The sequence below is a fragment of the Cyprinus carpio genome, chromosome B7 (genome assembly GCF_018340385.1).
Source record: "Cyprinus carpio isolate SPL01 chromosome B7, ASM1834038v1, whole genome shotgun sequence".
NCBI classification, from domain to species: Eukaryota; Metazoa; Chordata; class Actinopteri; order Cypriniformes; family Cyprinidae; genus Cyprinus; species Cyprinus carpio.
In genome coordinates, this window is record NC_056603.1 from 16,236,174 (window position 1) to 16,254,450 (window position 18,277).

General features: G+C 38.2%; 1 protein-coding gene across 4 annotated transcripts in view; it reads left to right on the plus strand.

Annotated features, from left to right (window-relative positions):
- The first annotated feature begins 254 nt into the window (after nucleotides 1-254).
- tub (TUB bipartite transcription factor) overlaps nucleotides 255-18,277 on the plus strand; it is an 89,971-nt gene continuing 71,948 nt past the window's right edge. For 2 of the 4 annotated variants that reach the window (XM_042727539.1, XM_042727543.1), the window contains exon 1: nucleotides 258-634. In XM_042727539.1, the coding sequence (XP_042583473.1) occupies nucleotides 573-634 (62 nt within the window). In that variant the 5' untranslated portion in view covers nucleotides 258-572. Of the gene's footprint in view, nucleotides 635-14,565; nucleotides 14,855-18,277 lie in introns of all 4 variants that reach the window. The other 2 variants (XM_042727542.1, XM_042727541.1) reach the window with 2 other exon arrangements.

Below are 18,277 nucleotides of genomic sequence, written 5' to 3' on the forward strand. Positions count from 1 at the left end.
TAAATACTTCTCTAAATAATATATTGGATGATGCATCATCATAATGCACACCATGCATTATCACTAATCCCTAGTTTTCTAAAGGGGGCAATCATCCTCAAGAAAGCTTAATTGTAATCTTTACTGTGCGTGTGTGTGTGTGTGTGTGTGTGTGTGTGTGTGTGTGTGTGTACAGTATACATCTATCGTTGCTCGTAACAAAATTAAGACTACCCTTTACCTTCTATCCTACAATGGAGGGGAAAATTTGGCTGTTTTTAATATTACACACACGCAAAATGTTCCCGCTGTAACTTCTTCAACAACAAAACTGATTGCAACGTTATTTTCTTGAAGAAAATCAAACGTGTGCGAGCATGGTGAATTAAACAACTGACATTTCCCCTCTCACCGCCAGTGGTTCAGTCCACCTATTTTAAACCCCTCAACCGAACGGTTTTCTAAGGCTTCCCAGCTCTCCACTAGAAACATCTGAAGACGTTCACGGTGGTGAAGACGGAGGATTTAACACAAGACGCCAACAATATTACACGGCTCGGCGTCGCTGTATAATCGAGTATTTGTGTCCACAGATGGCCATGGACGGACTGAGCAACAATAAGAGCATGTCATACAGTCGATGGAGTTATGACAGGTAAGCACGCCGTTATTCTGTACACACTGTAAAATCAGATTTTCTGTATGTGTTAATTAATGTGATCAAAGTAAATCGCGACGAGAAAGGTAACAAAACAAACCAACCCAGCGTCTCATGACGGTGACAGAACACGCTTATTTTAACGACCGAAGTTGTGTACAAAGTTTGTGATTCGTTTGAGAAATGACAAATGGCATCTTTTAGTAAAAACGAAGGGCATATCGCAAACCTGATGCTGTTTTTCTGGGTTCGTGTTCGCAAAGGCGCTTGTAACAAAGAGAGACATTAGGCTCAATCAAACAGCACATAACGGGTCATTTTTGTTTTGAGACAACGGTTACTGCATATCAACACAGCTTTTGCAAAGCGAAACGTCACCGTTCTATTTCAACACGTGCTCTTTCCAGCGCATCTCTGCTGTGTTTATTAGCCTGGCTTAAACATCCTCTCAGCTCCACTGTCAGCATCCCAATTCTCCACAGGCATCATCCTGCCTATGAGCCAGAAGAGGCCGGAGTTCATCACGTCTGCAGTAGGTGACACATTTGAAATTTCAGTCCAAACCCAGGATGTGATTGGTATGCTGTGACTGCTCTCACTGCTCCCCAGAGGAAACACAGAAATATCCTGTAGGCTTGACACCTAGTAGCATTTCTTCATGGGGCATGTTACAATGAAGCAGGGATAACATATGAAGCCAACCGTCTCATCATACTGTCTGAATATGCACACTAACTAAAACAAAAAAGTGGTTTGATAAATGAGAGGGTCTAAATGTAGTATTTATGAAACAATAGGAAAACAATAGCCAAATGATGTACTACATTTGCCAAAGTGTGCAACAAGATATTTTGCTATCCCAAGGCCATGGGACTGGAGTCATCAGGTTAGTAAAAAAATTCGGAACTAATGTACATTAATTTCAAATATCTATCTATCTATCTATCTATCTATCTATCTATCTATGTATCTGTCCATCTGTCCATCTATCTATCTATCAAATATAGTCAATATCGAAAGTTCTACAATTTTTCTAACAATGCTAAAAATCGTAACTACTCCATGCTTTCTCTATATAAAAAGGAGTAAATTGTATACACCTGCATGATATATTTTTAATGCATATTTTGAGTAGAATATAACTATAAACAATCTAATTCTCTCTTTATCTGTATCTATATCTATATCTATCTTTACATGTATATATTTCTCTCTCTCATATATAGTCAATACTGAAAGTTCTATACTATTTTTCTAACAATTCAAAAAATCATAACCACTCCATGCTTTCTCTATATAAAAATGAGTTAATCGTATACATGTGCATGATATATTTTTAATGTATACTTTGAGTAGAATATAACTAATTCTCTCTCTTTATCTGTATCTTTCTATCTCTCTCTCTCTCTCTATATATATATATATAATATGATTTATTCAACTAAGTTATATTTCTATAAATAATCTGAATACTAAATAATATACTGATAATTTGAGACTTATGGTAAATTGTACTTTAAAAATCTTCACCTGATTTATAGATTCAGCATAACGTACTGTTATTATCAGTACATCTAAGGTCAAAGGATCATTCTAATGGCAGGTGTAGTACTGGGATTGTGTTTATATTGCATACCGGAAAAACACTTTTCATCAGTAGTCGAGGGGTATACGTTCCAGATGCAGCATCTGTCCCTCCGTCTCTCTCCTCGTAGACCCTTTTGGCTAGTTCAGTGTTGGGGGAAGCATGTGGGTGATAGGGCACAGAGGTAAATGGAGGAAGTGTTCCTATGGCAAAGACAGCGCTTCAGAGAACAGCTGGTGCCTCTCTTTCAAACAAAGGGAATACTATCCATTGCTGAGTACCATCTCTGATGAATGGACAAAAGAGACAATACCTGCCAGCACATCAGGCTGGAGTACATCCCAGATCATAGTTCTATCCATGATGTGCAGTGAATACAGATCCGGGCGTGATGGAGACAAAACACTACAATTTTTTGTTCAGCTGATTGTAATCCTTTTAACTAGCACTGCAGTAAGAACAGTTCCCTCACCTATTTAATTCAGCCACTACCTGCGGTTAGATCAGCACCAGAATAATGCCTTGAGCTAGTTTGGGATTTAATGGAACCGGCGCTGATTGCAGATTCATATGTGCACAGCTCATGCCTGCATTACAATTGACAGCCATCCTCATCAGCTCTGGAGCTGCTCTCAGACGGTCTAATCAGCAAGCCGGTGTCCCCATTACCACAGCTGAAAGAGACAAGGTGTTTGGCACAGAGAGTTTTCAGCAAAGGCAAACTTCAATGGAAGTAGTTAAGCATTTTCATATTTCTGTTAAAGAGGGGGGAGTCCGCTCCAATTATCCAAAGAAATGTCAAGTGATCTTATTAGGAGGCAGATAAGGTGTCTCACAATGGCCAATAGACAGACCTGATAATAAATCATTCCTTCTTTTTTTTTCTTTCCACAATACTCAAAAGAGCAAATAATCAATGCACTTAATTGACCCTTTGCTAAGCTCACCCTGCTTGGTTACTGTTGCTAACTCTCGACTAGTTTCACTGAACATCCCAGAGGAATGAAACACTGCCTGCATCCAAATATACATAAACAGTAGGCAAAAAACAATGTGAAAAGAGTAGAAAGTTTGAATTCATTGTATTCATGAAACATAGGCATAGAGAAGTTGTGAATTGTAGCAAGGCAACGCAACTGAGTCACATGACAAATGTAGTTCATTCATACACACATTAATACTATATAAAACATACTTTTTAAATGGCCATGAAATAAATACTTATTTAAAAGAAGTATCTACTTGGAGAGTATGTGATTTCACATACAGCCAGTGTGATTTTCAGTGCTCATATAGGGGTAAAGATTGATTGACTGGATATTATTTTTAATTGGACTGAAATTAATTGTGAGATTGCACTGCATATTTATCAACATTTTTTTCATACAAATTGTTAAATTAAAAATAAACATGATTAAAAACTGCAGAGACTGCAAATTACAATTCAGGCAAAAGCTTAATGTATGACAGTCAATTTGAAAGGAGAAATGTAATTTGATTTCTACTGAGAATATTAGTGTAAGAGGACTGAATTTTTTTTCATAGTACTTTAAACATTTTAATTAATATTGACAGTATATTATGTAAATCAATATATTAAAAAATGTTAATATTAATTCACTGTGAATTGTAAAAAAAATTGTTTTTGTTCATTTGGTAAAGAGCAGTGCTTGTTTAGTATAATTTTATACTATTATAATATTCATTGATATTTGTGATTGCTTTGGTTTTTATATTTTCAGTTTATAGGTTTTAGTAATTTTGTTTTTTATTCTATTTAGTTTTAATACTTTTAGTTAGTTGCCTTTTTAATGTCTTGCTTTGGCATTTCTATTTTTTTTCCTAATAATTAAAATTTTTCATCTAATATTTATATTTTATTTCAACATAATTTCAGTGAACAATTTTTTTTTTTTTTTTTTTTTTTTTTTTTTTTTTTAGTTAACAATGACAACATGAAATGAGGAAAAGAGGAACAAAATACTGCTTATATTTAGGGCTTTCACAATTCGATTCGATTCTCATTCACAAGCTTGCGATTCGATTCGATTACCGATTCGATTCAATATGGATTCTTTTGATTATATTACAAGGTACAGTACATGCCAAATTTTCTCAAGTGTTACGTACGCCGCGCTTCGTAATTTTTGTTTGTGCGTATGTTGTTGCATATGCTTGGCGTGTATGTTTGTGTACTTTTATTTGTTTCAGGTGTGAAGCTCGATTGGAGCGTCCGCCTGTCAATCAGCTGACGTAGGATGCTGACGTCTGGGATCGCGCCACCAATCGCCTGTCGCCGGGTAGTTTATGAATGGCTCTAACTTCAATGGCGGGGGGATGAAAACAGACTCTGGGTTGGGAAAAGAGTTGGCACATGCTGTGAAGACGGTTCTCTTGTTCGAGAGACCAGTCTGAGCGACTGATTATTGTTCGGGGCTCGCTGCTTTTGTGATCTTGCAGTTAGATCAGTTCTCTTTGTTTGCGCTTGAAGGCGCACTGTGTTGCCCTTGGTAGCTTACGTGTTTGCAGTGCCTGCTAAATGTTTGTTGCTGTCATGAAATCTTCATCTCAGTTCATCGTTTAACATTGTGTAGACTGATGGGAGAGGTTGTGAGCCAGGTAAGCAGGTCGCGACTTACATTTGCACACGTAGTTACGGAGATGTATTAGATGCCCTAGTGTTAGGAGTGGTGCTAATTATGTATGTTTTTGTTTTAGTTAGTATAGTTTAGTTATAGCGTCTTGTACGCTGAAGATGTTTCTTTCTACCTTTTTTGTTGATAGTTAGTTTAGTTCTTTAACTTTAGTTAAAGGGGGCTTTTTGTTATATTCAGTTTTTTGATCTAAGCACCACTCTTTTGCTCCTTCCTCTTCCCCAGATTGTCTGTTGCTCTGGTTACTCTTGTTACGTTGTACTAATTATAAATATTCATTACTTTATTATTCTTCATTATTATTTTTTTCCCCTTTGTTACTACTTCACTTTATTGTAGTTGAAGAATTAAAATCTTTCAACTCAGTTATGGATGGTTGTCTGTTCCTTTCCAATAGCAGATTCTCGTCACTATATTGACACACATGCAAAACTTTTGTTACGTCTAATAATATTCCTAGACAAATAACATCTAAATAACGAGGGACGTAACATATTTGTGGGTTGTTGTTTGTTTTTATATTGCTTATGTTTTTGTGTGTGTGTGGTGCGGGGAACTGCGATGGAAAGGAATTAGTGCATGTTGAAGTGAGTATGGTGGAATATTGGCAATGAGTACTTTTGATTTGCAATCATTTATTGCTGATCCAACTTTAGAAATCTTTGATCGATGTAGAAAAGACGATTTGTGCAGATAGCTGAATACTATCGCATTCCTGTGGTGAGGCAATCTCTAAAGCACATTATTAAGAATGAAATTTGGAAACACTTGGTCGAATTAAAAGTATTTTTTATTTCCAGATGCGGATAGTGAGAGGGCTGGCATGTCGGCTGTGGAAAAACGTTTGACTAGTGTGGGAAATGTGGCGGAAGCAGAAGATGAGAATGCTGAGGTGGAGGTTGAGGCCGAGCCCAAGGCTGGCTTACCCCCCTTCTACCCACTTTCTCCGCTTTCCGTTGGCTCTGGGGGTGATGCGCGACTGAGGGTCCGCCTAGCCAAAATCCAGATGGAAGCGCAGGAACGGGCTGAGACGCGCCAAGCTGAAATTAAGCTACGACTAGAAATCCGTAAACTGGAAATTGAAGCTGAGACACAGGTGAAACTGCGACAGCTCGAGTTGGATTCAGCGACGGTTGTCTCGGGCCGAACTGTGCAGCCTAATCCTGTTGTTTCAGTAAATTCAGAAAATTCTGTGAGTGATGTTTCGACCAACTACATTTGATGTTAGTAAACAGATCGCTTTAGTGCCTCACTTTAGAGAATCCGAAGTGGATGCGTATTTCGCTGCTTTTGAGCGTGTGGCTGCTGCACTTCGTTGGCCAAAAGAGGTTTGGTGTCTGTTACTACAATGTCGATTAGTTGGAAAAGCACAGGAAGTCTGTTCTGCACTAACCTTAGAAGAAAGCATGCAATACGATACCGTAAAGAACGCTGTTCTTCGTGCATATGAATTGGTGCCTGAGGCATATCGGCAACGTTTCAGGAACCATAAGAAGTCAGCTCAGACATTTGTGGAGTTTGCCCGTGAGAAGGGAATTCTTTTTGATAAATGGTTGTCTTCTAACAACGTGCAAAATTTGAGTTCGTTGAGAGAGTTAATGCTTTTAGAAGATTTTAAGAATTGTCTATCGGAACGAGTAGTCACGTACCTGAATGAGCAAAAAGGTCACCATGTTATCACAAGCTGCGATTCTTGCAGATGAGTATGTGTTAACGCATAAGAGTGTGTTCGCTTTACCCCGACCAGAGAAAATAGTGAGTTCGTTTTCAACTCAAAATTCAAGTACCCGTGCTAAAATCAGTTCACCACAGAATAAAGAAACACGAGAATGTTTTTATTGCCACAAGATGGGACACCTTATTTCTGATTGTTTAATGCTGAGACGTAAGACTCAGGCTCAGCAAGGACAGTTAAAGCCTGTTACTTTTGTGAAGACTGTGCGTCCTAAAGCGGTTTTAGAGAAAGATGCGATTGACTCAGGGTTTAAACCATTTTTGTTGAAGGGGTTAATCTCCGTAAATGGTAAACCTGGAGAGCAGAAAGAGGTACAAATCTTGAGGGATACGGGATCGATTCAATCTTTTGTAGTCTCTGATGCACTTCCTTTGTCGGAGCAGACGTTTTGTGGGTCAAGTGTGTTAGTTCAAGGGATTGAGATGGGTGTTGTAAAGGTACCGCTGCACCGGATACACTTGCAATGTGACCTGGTCTCAGGTTTTGTTAAGGTGGGGATACGTTCTTCCTTTCCTGTGAAAGGTGTTGCATTCATTCTCGGGAACGATTTGGCGGGAGGTAAAGTGTCACCTGTGCTCGAAGTCGTTGATAAACCTGACTGTTTTATTCGTGTTGGTGATATATCTGATAATTTTCCAGAGGTATTTGCTGCTAATGTAGTTACGCGTGCTCAAAAACGCAGAATTGGAGATGACATTGTTTTGGCTGACACTTTTTTGTCACCTGTGTTCACCGAGGAACATTTTGGGTCAGGTCCAAAAGAATCTGAAAATGTTAGACATGACAGACATTCTGATACGGCAAATAGCTGAGTCTGAATTGTTAGCTGAACCTATTTCTCATGAAGGAATTAAGACTGCACAAAGAGAAGATCTGTCGTTAACTAAATGTTTTTCTGCTGCGGAAAGTCCTCAACCTAATAAAGTCAACGCGGCTGAATACGTGATCGAAAATGGGTTGATGTTAAGGAAATGGCGTCCTCACAGAGATGGGGAGAATGAGTGCGATGTTGTATGTCAAATTGTTTTACCTACTGTCTATCGGAAACAAGTGTTGAGCTTGGCACATGATCATGATTTAGCAGGTCATTTGGGGGTGACAAAAACTTACAACCGCATTCTCAAACATTTTTTTTGGCCTGGCTTGAAGAGCGACGTGTCTAAGTATTGCCGCACATGTCATGAGTGTCAAGTGATGGGCAAGCCCAACCAAAAGATTCCACCAGCTCCATTAATTCCGATCCCTGTCATTTGCGAACCGTTTGAGCATATAATTTTGGATTGCGTTGGTCCCTTGCCGAAATCAAAAGCAGGCAATCAATTTTTGTTAACTATTATGTGTTCTGCGACACGATTTCCGGAGGCTGTTCCCTTGAGAAGAATAACTGCGCCTGTCATCTTTAAAGCTTTGATAAAGTTTTTTTTCCACGTTCGGATTGCCACAAATCGTGCAGACAGACCAGGGTACGAATTTTCTTTCTAATGTTTTTAGACAAGTGTTGAAAACTTTGGGTATCTCACATCGGATCTCGAGCCCGTATCATCCTGAAAGCCAGGGTGCTATCGAACGATTTCACCAGACGCTGAAGTCAATGTTGAAAAAGTACTGTCTAAGCTCTGGTAAAGAATGGGACGATGGAGTACCATTAGTGTTGTTTGCAGTTCGTGAAGCAACTCAAGAATCTCTGGGGTTTAGTCCTGCAGATTTAGTCTTTGGTCACACCGTACGAGGGCCGCTGAAGGTGTTGAAAGACGGAATGTTGAATGACACTAAGTCATCTCAACAAAATGTGCTAGATTACGTCAGTCGGTTCCGAGAACGACTACATAATGCGTGCTCATTTGCACGAAAATCGTTGTCCACTGCTCAGGATGGCATGAAGAAATGGTATGACAGGAAAGCTGTTGTGCGTGAAATTCAACCTGGTGACGAAGTTTTGGTACTGTTACCAGTACCAGGTTCAGTTTTGACTGCTCGTTTCTCTGGTCCGTACAAGGTATCAAAGAGATTTTGTGAGTGTTGACTTTGTTTTGGTAATGTTTGAAGTAAAACGGAAGTTTTTTACATGCCATATTAACATGTTGAAATTATATTGTTCTCGAAAGGTGTCTGAGAAATCTGTGGAAGAGAAAAAAAAGCTTGTTGCTGTTCCTACTGATGTTCTAGCTGCTGCTGTTGTTGCGGTGTCTGATCCTACGATAGTGAAGGACGAGGTGTTGCGGTTTTCTCTTGGTGAGTGTGATCCTGATGATGGTGTTACACTTCGTAATGATTTATCAATGTGTGGTAGACTTTCGAATTCTGAGATTTTAAAAGAATTGTCTGAAAACCTTGAGAATTTGCTTGAGTCACAGAAATGGGACGTTATGAGGCTAATTCAAGAATTTCCCATGCTGTTTAGTGATGTGCCGACTCAAACGCATGTATTGCAGCATGATATTCAAGTGACGTGTAATTCTCCTATCAAGCAACATGCTTATCGTGTGAATAGTTTGAAACGTTCTGTGATGAGGACTGAGGTTGATTATTTGTTGAGGAATGACCTAGCTGAACCTAGCTATAGTCCGTGGAGTTCTCCTTGTCTTCTTGTTCCAAAGTCTGACGGTACATTCAGGTTTTGCACAGATTATCGAAAAGTAAATTCTGTGACTGTACCGGATAGCTATCCTCTTCCCAGGATGGAAGACTGCATCGATAACTTGGGTTCTGCTAGGTTTGTGACGAAATTAGATTTGCTGAAAGGGTATTGGCAAGTGCCATTGACCGCTCGAGCTGCGGATATTTCAGCTTTCGTTACTCCGGATGACTTCCTGCAGTACCGGGTTATGGCATTTGGGCTGCGAAACGCCCCAGCAACTTTTCAGCGCCTTGTAAACATTGTGTTGTCAGGAGTGAGAAATTGTAATGCCTACCTTGATGATTTAGTAATCTATTCTTTTGATTGGTCTGAGCATTTGACTGTTCTTCGGACAGTTTTTTGAAAGATTGGCTGATGCTTCCCTGACAATTAATCTGGCTAAGTGCGAATTCGGTAAAGCAACGATCACCTATTTGGGCAAAGAAGTAGGTCAAGGTCAAGTTCGCCCTGTTAGTGCCAAAATATCTGCTATTGCTGACTTTCCTATTCCAACGACAAGACGAGAGTTACGTCGTTTTTTAGGCATGGCTGGTTACTACAGAAGTTTCTGCCGAAATTTCTCCACTGTAGTACATCCTTTAACCAGTTTGTTAAGTCCAGCGAATGCTTTTATTTGGACTGATGCGTGTCAACAAGCTTTTGAAGGTGCAAAGTTGTTGTTGACTAGTGCACCTGTTCTTGCTGCTCCGGATTGTACACGTTGTTTTAAATTGGAAGTTGATGCTAGTGCTTTAGGCATGGGAGCTGTTCTTATTCAAGAGGATGATGTCGGTTTTTGAGCATCCAATTTGTTACTTTTCTCGAAAATTCAACCGACATCAGCGAAATTATTCTACCATTGAGAAGGAAGCTTTGGGTCTAATTCTGGCTTTGCAATTCTTTGAGGTTTATGTGGGTTCATCTGTTCTGCCTGTTACTGTGTACACGGATCACAATCCGTTAGTGTTCTTGTCCAGAATGTACAATCACAATCAACGTCTTATGCGTTGGTCGTTGATTGTGCAAAATTATAACTTGATCATAAAGCATAAAAAGGGTTCAGAGAATATCATTGCTGACACCTTATCTAGAGCTTAAATACTGCTTCAGGTTGAGTTTTTAAGGGGGTGAGTGTTACGTACGCCGCGCTTCGTAATTTTTGTTTGTGCGTATGTTGTTGCATATGCTTGGCGTGTATGTTTGTGTACTTTATTTGTTTCAGGTGTGAAGCTCGATTGGAGCGTCCGCCTGTCAATCAGCTGACGTAGGATGCTGACGTCTGGGATCGCGCCACCAATCGCCTGTCGCCGGGTAGTTTATGAATGGCTCTAACTTCAATGGCGGGGGGATGAAAACAGACTCTGGGTTGGGAAAAGAGTTGGCACACGCTGTGAAGACGGTTCTCTTGTTCGAGAGACCAGTCTGAGCGACTGACTATTGTTCGGGGCTCGCTGCTTTTGTGATCTTGCAGTTAGATCAGTTCTCTTTGTTTGCGCTTGAAGGCGCACTGTGTTGCCCTTGGTAGCTTACGTGTTTGCAGTGCCTGCTAAATGTTTGTTGCTGTCATGAAATCTTCATCTCAGTTCATCGTTTAACATTGTGTAGACTGATGGGAGAGGTTGTGAGCCAGGTAAGCAGGTCGCGACTTACATTTGCACACGTAGTTACGGAGATGTATTAGATGCCCTAGTGTTAGGAGTGGTGCTAATTATGTATGTTTTTGTTTTAGTTAGTATAGTTTAGTTATAGCGTCTTGTACGCTGAAGATGTTTCTTTCTACCTTTTTTGTTGATAGTTAGTTTAGTTCTTTAACTTTAGTTAAAGGGGGCTTTTTGTTATATTCAGTTTTTTGATTTAAGCACCACTCTTTTGCTCCTTCCTCTTCCCCAGATTGTCTGTTGCTCTGGTTACTCTTGTTACGTTGTACTAATTGTAAATATTCATTACTTTATTATTCTTCATTATTATTTTTCCCTTTGTTACTACTTCACTTTATTGTAGCTTGAAGAATTAAAATCTTTCAACTCAGTTATGGATGGTTGTCTGTTCCTTTCCAATAACAGATTCTCGTCACTATATTGACACACATGCAAAACTTTTGTTACGTCTAATAATATTCCTAGACAAATAACATCTAAATAACGAGGGACGTAACAGTTTGTTGTGAAAATGAGCACGCATTATGTAGTCGTTCTCGGAACCGACTGACGTAATCTAGCACATTTTGTTAAGATGACCTAGCTGAACCTAGCTATAGTCCGTGGAGTTCTCCTTGTCTTCTTGTTCCAAAATCTGACGGTACATTCAGGTTTTGCACAGATTATCGAAAAGTAAATTCTGTGACTGTACCGGATAGCTATCCTCTTCCCAGGATGGAAGACTGCATCGATAACTTGGGTTCTGCTAGGTTTGTGACGAAATTAGATTTGCTGAAAGGGTATTGGCAAGTGCCATTGACCGCTCGAGCTGCGGATATTTCAGCTTTCGTTACTCCGGATGACTTCCTGCAGTACCGGGTTATGGCATTTGGGCTGCGAAACGCCCCAGCAACTTTTCAGCGCCTTGTAAACATTGTGTTGTCAGGAGTTAGAAATTGTAATGCCTACCTTGATGATTTAGTAATCTATTCTTTTGATTGGTCCGAGCATTTGACTGTTCTTCGGACAGTTTTTGAAAGATTGGCTGATGCTTCCCTGACAATTAATCTGGCTAAGTGCGAATTCGGTAAAGCAACGATCACCTATTTGGGCAAAGAAGTAGGTCAAGGTCAAGTTCGCCCTGTTAGTGCCAAAATATCTGCTATTGCTGACTTTCCTATTCCAACGACAAGACGAGAGTTACGTCGTTTTTTAGGCATGGCTGGTTACTACAGAAGTTTCTGCCGAAATTTCTCCACTGTAGTACATCCTTTAACCAGTTTGTTAAGTCCAGCGAATGCTTTTATTTGGACTGATGCGTGTCAACAAGCTTTTGAAGGTGCAAAGTTTTGTTGACTAGTGCACCTGTTCTTGCTGCTCCGGATTGTACACGTTGTTTTAAATTGGAAGTTGATGCTAGTGCTTTAGGCATGGGAGCTGTTCTTATTCAAGAGGATGATGTCGGTTTTGAGCATCCAATTTGTTACTTTTCTCGAAAATTCAACCGACATCAGCGAAATTATTCTACCATTGAGAAGGAAGCTTTGGGTCTAATTCTGGCTTTGCAAATCTTTGAGGTTTATGTGGGTTCATCTGTTCTGCCTGTTACTGTGTACACGGATCACAATCCGTTAGTGTTCTTGTCCAGAATGTACAATCACAATCAACGTCTTATGCGTTGGTCGTTGATTGTGCAAAATTATAACTTGATCATAAAGCATAAAAAGGGTTCAGAGAATATCATTGCTGACACCTTATCTAGAGCTTAAATACTGCTTCAGGTTGAGTTTTAAGGGGGTGAGTGTTACGTACGCCGCGCTTCGTAATTTTTGTTTGTGCGTATGTTGTTGCATATGCTTGGCGTGTATGTTTGTGTACTTTATTTGTTTCAGGTGTGAAGCTCGATTGGAGCGTCCGCCTGTCAATCAGCTGACGTAGGATGCTGACGTCTGGGATCGCGCCACCAATCGCCTGTCGCCGGGTAGTTTATGAATGGCTCTAACTTCAATGGCGGGGGAGATGAAAACAGACTCTGGGTTGGGGAAAGAGTTGGCACACGCTGTGAAGACGGTTCTCTTGTTCGAGAGACCAGTCTGAGCGACTGACTATTGTTCGGGGCTCGCTGCTTTTGTGATCTTGCAGTTAGATCAGTTCTCTTTGTTTGCGCTTGAAGGCGCACTGTGTTGCCCTTGGTAGCTTACGTGTTTGCAGTGCCTGCTAAATGTTTGTTGCTGTCATGAAAATCTTCATCTCAGTTCATCGTTTAACATTGTGTAGACTGATGGGAGAGGTTGTGAGCCAGGTAAGCAGGTCGCGACTTACATTTGCACACGTAGTTACGGAGATGTATTAGATGCCCTAGTGTTAGGAGTGGTGCTAATTATGTATGTTTTTGTTTTAGTTAGTATAGTTTAGTTATAGCGTCTTGTACGCTGAAGATGTTTCTTTCTACCTTTTTTGTTGATAGTTAGTTTAGTTCTTTAACTTTAGTTAAGGGGCTTTTTGTTATATTCAGTTTTTTGATTTAAGCACCACTCTTTTGCTCCTTCCTCTTCCCCAGATTGTCTGTTGCTCTGGTTACTCTTGTTACGTTGTACTAATTGTAAATATTCATTACTTTATTATTCTTCATTATTATTTTTCCCTTTGTTACTACTTCACTTTATTGTAGTTGAAGAATTAAACTCTTTCAACTCAGTTATGGATGGTTGTCTGTTCCTTTCCAATAACAGATTCTCGTCACTATATTGACACACATGCAAAACTTTTGTTACGTCTAATAATATTCCTAGACAAATAACATCTAAATAACGAGGGACGTAACACAAGGAAGAAAGGTCAGTTGGTACTATATTACTATAATTTTGAAGGTTAAATTTGACTGATTTGTTAAAATTACACTTAATGAAGTTTTTAAAATAATAAAGTTACAGTTACATAATAATATTTCTACTTCAATTAAATTTTTTTTTTAATATAGCCTAAACATAATGGTGGCTGTCATTAAAACTTGATGGATTTATTCAAACATAAATGAAACACTGAAGAACAGTAAAATTTATAATGAATGTTATTTGGTGCTTATATTTAGTAAAATGCCCCTCTACAGTTTATTTTTCTGTCAGACAAATATGTTTATGGTCGCCGAATATTTTTTTCTGAGGTAAACGTGACGTTATGTGACATCGTTTACAAGACGTTATATTGACGTTTTTGTTTGATGTTATTGTTTGAATACTGCAATACATTAGAGAGAATTTGAAATCTGAGACTTTGTTCCATGTTAAAAGTACCAAAGCACAATGCTTATTGCGATATATTGGATGGGAATTGCCCTTCAATGTTCTGTCCATCAACTGAAAACAGAATCGATATCGTTCCGTACAAATAAGAATCAATAAATATGGAGATATAGTTATTTTTTACCCAGCCCTACTTATATCCTCTCACGGTGCCTTTTGTCACTATTATAAGTGACCCAGCCATGCCAGTTTACTATATTGAAAGATAATTTACATAGAATTGTTTAATACACAAACACACAGTTCCTTCATGGACTTAGTTACGCTAGAAAGAAGCTTGTTTGAGAAAATGTCAGACGGCAACAGTTGTTAAAGTAGGGCTTAGCGAAGGCTCAGTTATCTAATGAAAACAAGGTTATATATGTTTTTCATACCTTATTTCACACTTCTTACTATAGTGAAAAATCGTTGGGAGGCACACACTTTCCACATCATTCACTGCAGCTCATGGACTGAATTCCAATAGGAGTTGAATCACTCCACGAATTACACAGAACATCTACTGTGTTCTTCTGACAGATAAGTGGAACCATTGTAAGACATTTATATAAAGACACACTCTCTCTAAGGCAGATGCTTGATTTGTGGGATTCATTTTGTATTTCAGACTCAGTAAGATTGTTGAGATTGCTCGGGGGGAAAGAGGTCTCCATTGGATGACATCTCAATTTTCTCACCACAGAGAAGGTCTGTATTATCTGCAGAGAGAGCTATCCGTTAGCATTTTCATTCATCTCAGTGGCAGTTGGGCGGCTTGTGCATGAATCCTAAGGAGTATGTGACCTGGATGCTGGATTCCATCTTTGCTCATGGGTGTTTTGCTCTAGGATAAAATAACATAAAATTAATTTTTTAAAGTATATATATTTTATACCATTGTGTACCCGACAATAGGCAAACATGCTTTTTTTTCATCACAGTGTAGTTCCACCAGCAAGAGCTGATGCTAACTAGCCTTTTTCTGACCACCTGGTTGGAGGTTTATTAGTCCATGGCCCACTTAATCAGTAAATGGGTTGCACTGATGGCACCGCAATCATAGTGATTTGTTATTACCTGCTGAGGTTATCATCACAATCCCCAAAAAAAAAAAAGTGCTTTCTGATTGTTGCTGATTGACGCACATCTGTTGAGAATATGATAGAAAATGTTACTTTTTACTGGTTGAAATCCCTGGACAACACTATAGTACCTTTTTTTATTTTGTTCTTCATCATTCATCAGGTTAATTAGAAGATGTCAACACCGGTCAATCTCTGCTGACAGACGTCTAAACAGAGCAATTCATGTGAGGCTAAGTAAATAAGCGGACTCGCCTTCTATCGACGATTTGGAGCTTAGAGACCTTAGTGTTGCACAGGAGAACAGATTTAAAAGGCTTTCTGTTGATTTGGCTCACAATGCACTACTGATCTACTGAAAAGAGAGCACATGGGTGCATACAGTATGTATGTCTGAGTGCAAATCTGTTGTCTTGTCTCATACGGGACATAAGTGGTGTCCTTCAGGTCTGGCCCCTGGAGCTGTGACCCCTGACATAAACTCAGCCTTATGAATAATTTGGGACCTGTTTCTGTGGTAACCATTCACCCATGACTGAATCTACAGTAAACCTCTCCTCTACTGCAGCTTGAAGATGCTCTAGTTATTTTTCTCATGGAGACGGTTTAAGCCTTTGCTAATGATCTTATGATGGTAACCTTAGTCTTGGTTAGGTTTTTATTATTAGCTTGCCATTCAAATTCAAACTGTATGCCTTTGTTTATGATTTTAGGTACTCTTTATAATTGCATTTTTTTTTAAGATTATATAAAAACTAGAAAGAAAATATTTTGCACTAGGTTTTGAGCAGGTTCTCTAGTTTTCTATTTTGTATCTCAAAATGTTATAACTGATATACAAACTTTTTTTTTTTCAAAGAAATTAATTTATTTATATTATAATCAATTGATAAAAAGTGACAAAGATTTTTGTTAATACAAATAATATTTTAAATAAATGTTCTCCTATTTCTCCATTCTGTTCATAAAAGATTCCTAAAATATTAATCACAGTTTCTCAAATAATAAAAAAAATAAATAAATCAAGCAGCACAACTGTTTTCAACATTGATAATAATAAGAAATATTTCTTGAGCACCAAATCAAAATACAGAATGATTTCTGAAGGGTCATGTGCTTTGCCATCAATTACATAAATTACATGTTAAAATATAGATATTAAAAGCAAAAAATAGTTATTTTAAATTGTAGCAATATTTAATTACTGGTATAATACTGTTTTTACCGTATTTTGAATTTAAAAAATAAAATGGTTAGAAATAAAAGACGTATTTCAAAAACATAAACCCAAACTTCTAAACAGTACTTTAATATTTCCATATTTACTTGCTACAAATTAAGAAGCTCATAAATCTACTTTTCAATTAGCAAGAGACAAAATGTATTCTGTTAAATCTAATTATACCTTATCTATACAATCAATTTTAATGAAATAATTAAAGTGTATCTTGTGGAAAACACATTAAAGCAACATATGCTGTGAGCATAAGCCCTTTCTCCTTAAAGGACAGATGAGGGGCACAGAATGAAACTGCTATACTGCTCTAATTACTGTCTCAGAGTCAGAGATGTGGAGTTCACCAGGGAAATTCAGTCGCAGGCTGGAATATGTTAAAACAGAATTGGTTAAAATAGCAGAGAGGGAGAGACAAAAGATCTCCCCGATGTCCATAACAAATAAAACACAAGGCACATTTCTCCTGTACAGTCTTCAAAATCAGTTCTAATTGTCTGAATGCTTCTGAAAGGCCACTTAATTATAAATACTCTGGTTTTGATTTAATTACGGCCAGTTACTCATCCACACATTAACTCTAAGATGGTGCAAAAAATAGATAGATGGTAATTAAGCCAAAATAGTCTGAAGACATGCTGAGTAGTAATAATTATTTATTTTTTATTCTTTCAGTTCACCTCAGAGCCTTTCTGCCCATGAAATCTGAGAGCCCTAATTAATTTTGTGATGAAGGGTAGTCGGTCGTGTGGGCGTAAATAATTTAAACCCAGGAGCTTTTTAAAATAAAAAGGCATTCGGTTGACATTATAAGCATTAGCGTTAGAAAATTAATTATTTAAAAGAGAGCCAAAATCAATGCAGTACTCAATAGACAATGGATCAGAAATCATCTGGTGAGCTGCGTATATAGACAGTATTTTAAGACGCATTCCTAACATAAAGGCTGTTTAAAAAGTACAGTAAGAAGGATTATGCCATTTTTTACCTAATATTTTTGTGTGCATTTTGTACCTATTAGACTATCACAGAGTTAGCACCTTAAGAAAATAACTCATGGCTCACTCTAGGAACAGAGTCAATATCTGTAACCTCACATCAGTTAAATTCTATAGTAATGCTACAAGTTACAATGTTTCTTGGTTACTGTAAAATGCATATAGTTATTCTAATGAACTCTAGACTTGGAAGTAGAATTGTTTATGATTTTATTTTGTTTTATTTTTTTGTTAATGAGAATTGGACAATAAGCCGGTTGGAGTTGTGTTTTACAGTCATTTTGGCATGTTTTGGTTTTGGATTTTGGTTAACAACCTCCAAAACATGATGATAAAATCACTTCATGTGTCTCATTGGCTTTTTTTTGTATTATTGTTTAGTTTATTTTTCATACCTCATGACTACATTTCACTAGCTGTAACTATGAATGCAGTACGGTCAACCCAAAAAGATTGTCGAGCAGTTGACATGTAACATGGCCCTGTCAATTTACCAAAAAAGCCATCTCTGAGTTATTCAGAACAAGGTGAAAGTGCTTTCTCATATTTTCTCTAGCACTCCTTTTAATTTGAGGATTTAATTTCCTTTAGACTCCATAAGACATTCCTTCAGACAAACCTTGAGTACAACGAGGCACATTTTAAAAGCTTTTATTGGATGGAAAAAAAGTTGCCATTTTTCTAGCAATTCAAGCTTGCTAGCTGCTGAGTCATTTTGCTGCAGCAGAAAAAACCAGGTAAATAGTCAGCAAATGGGAGACACTGAAAGGATTATTACATCTTCTATTCCTGTCAAAGGAGAGCGAGAGCCATACAT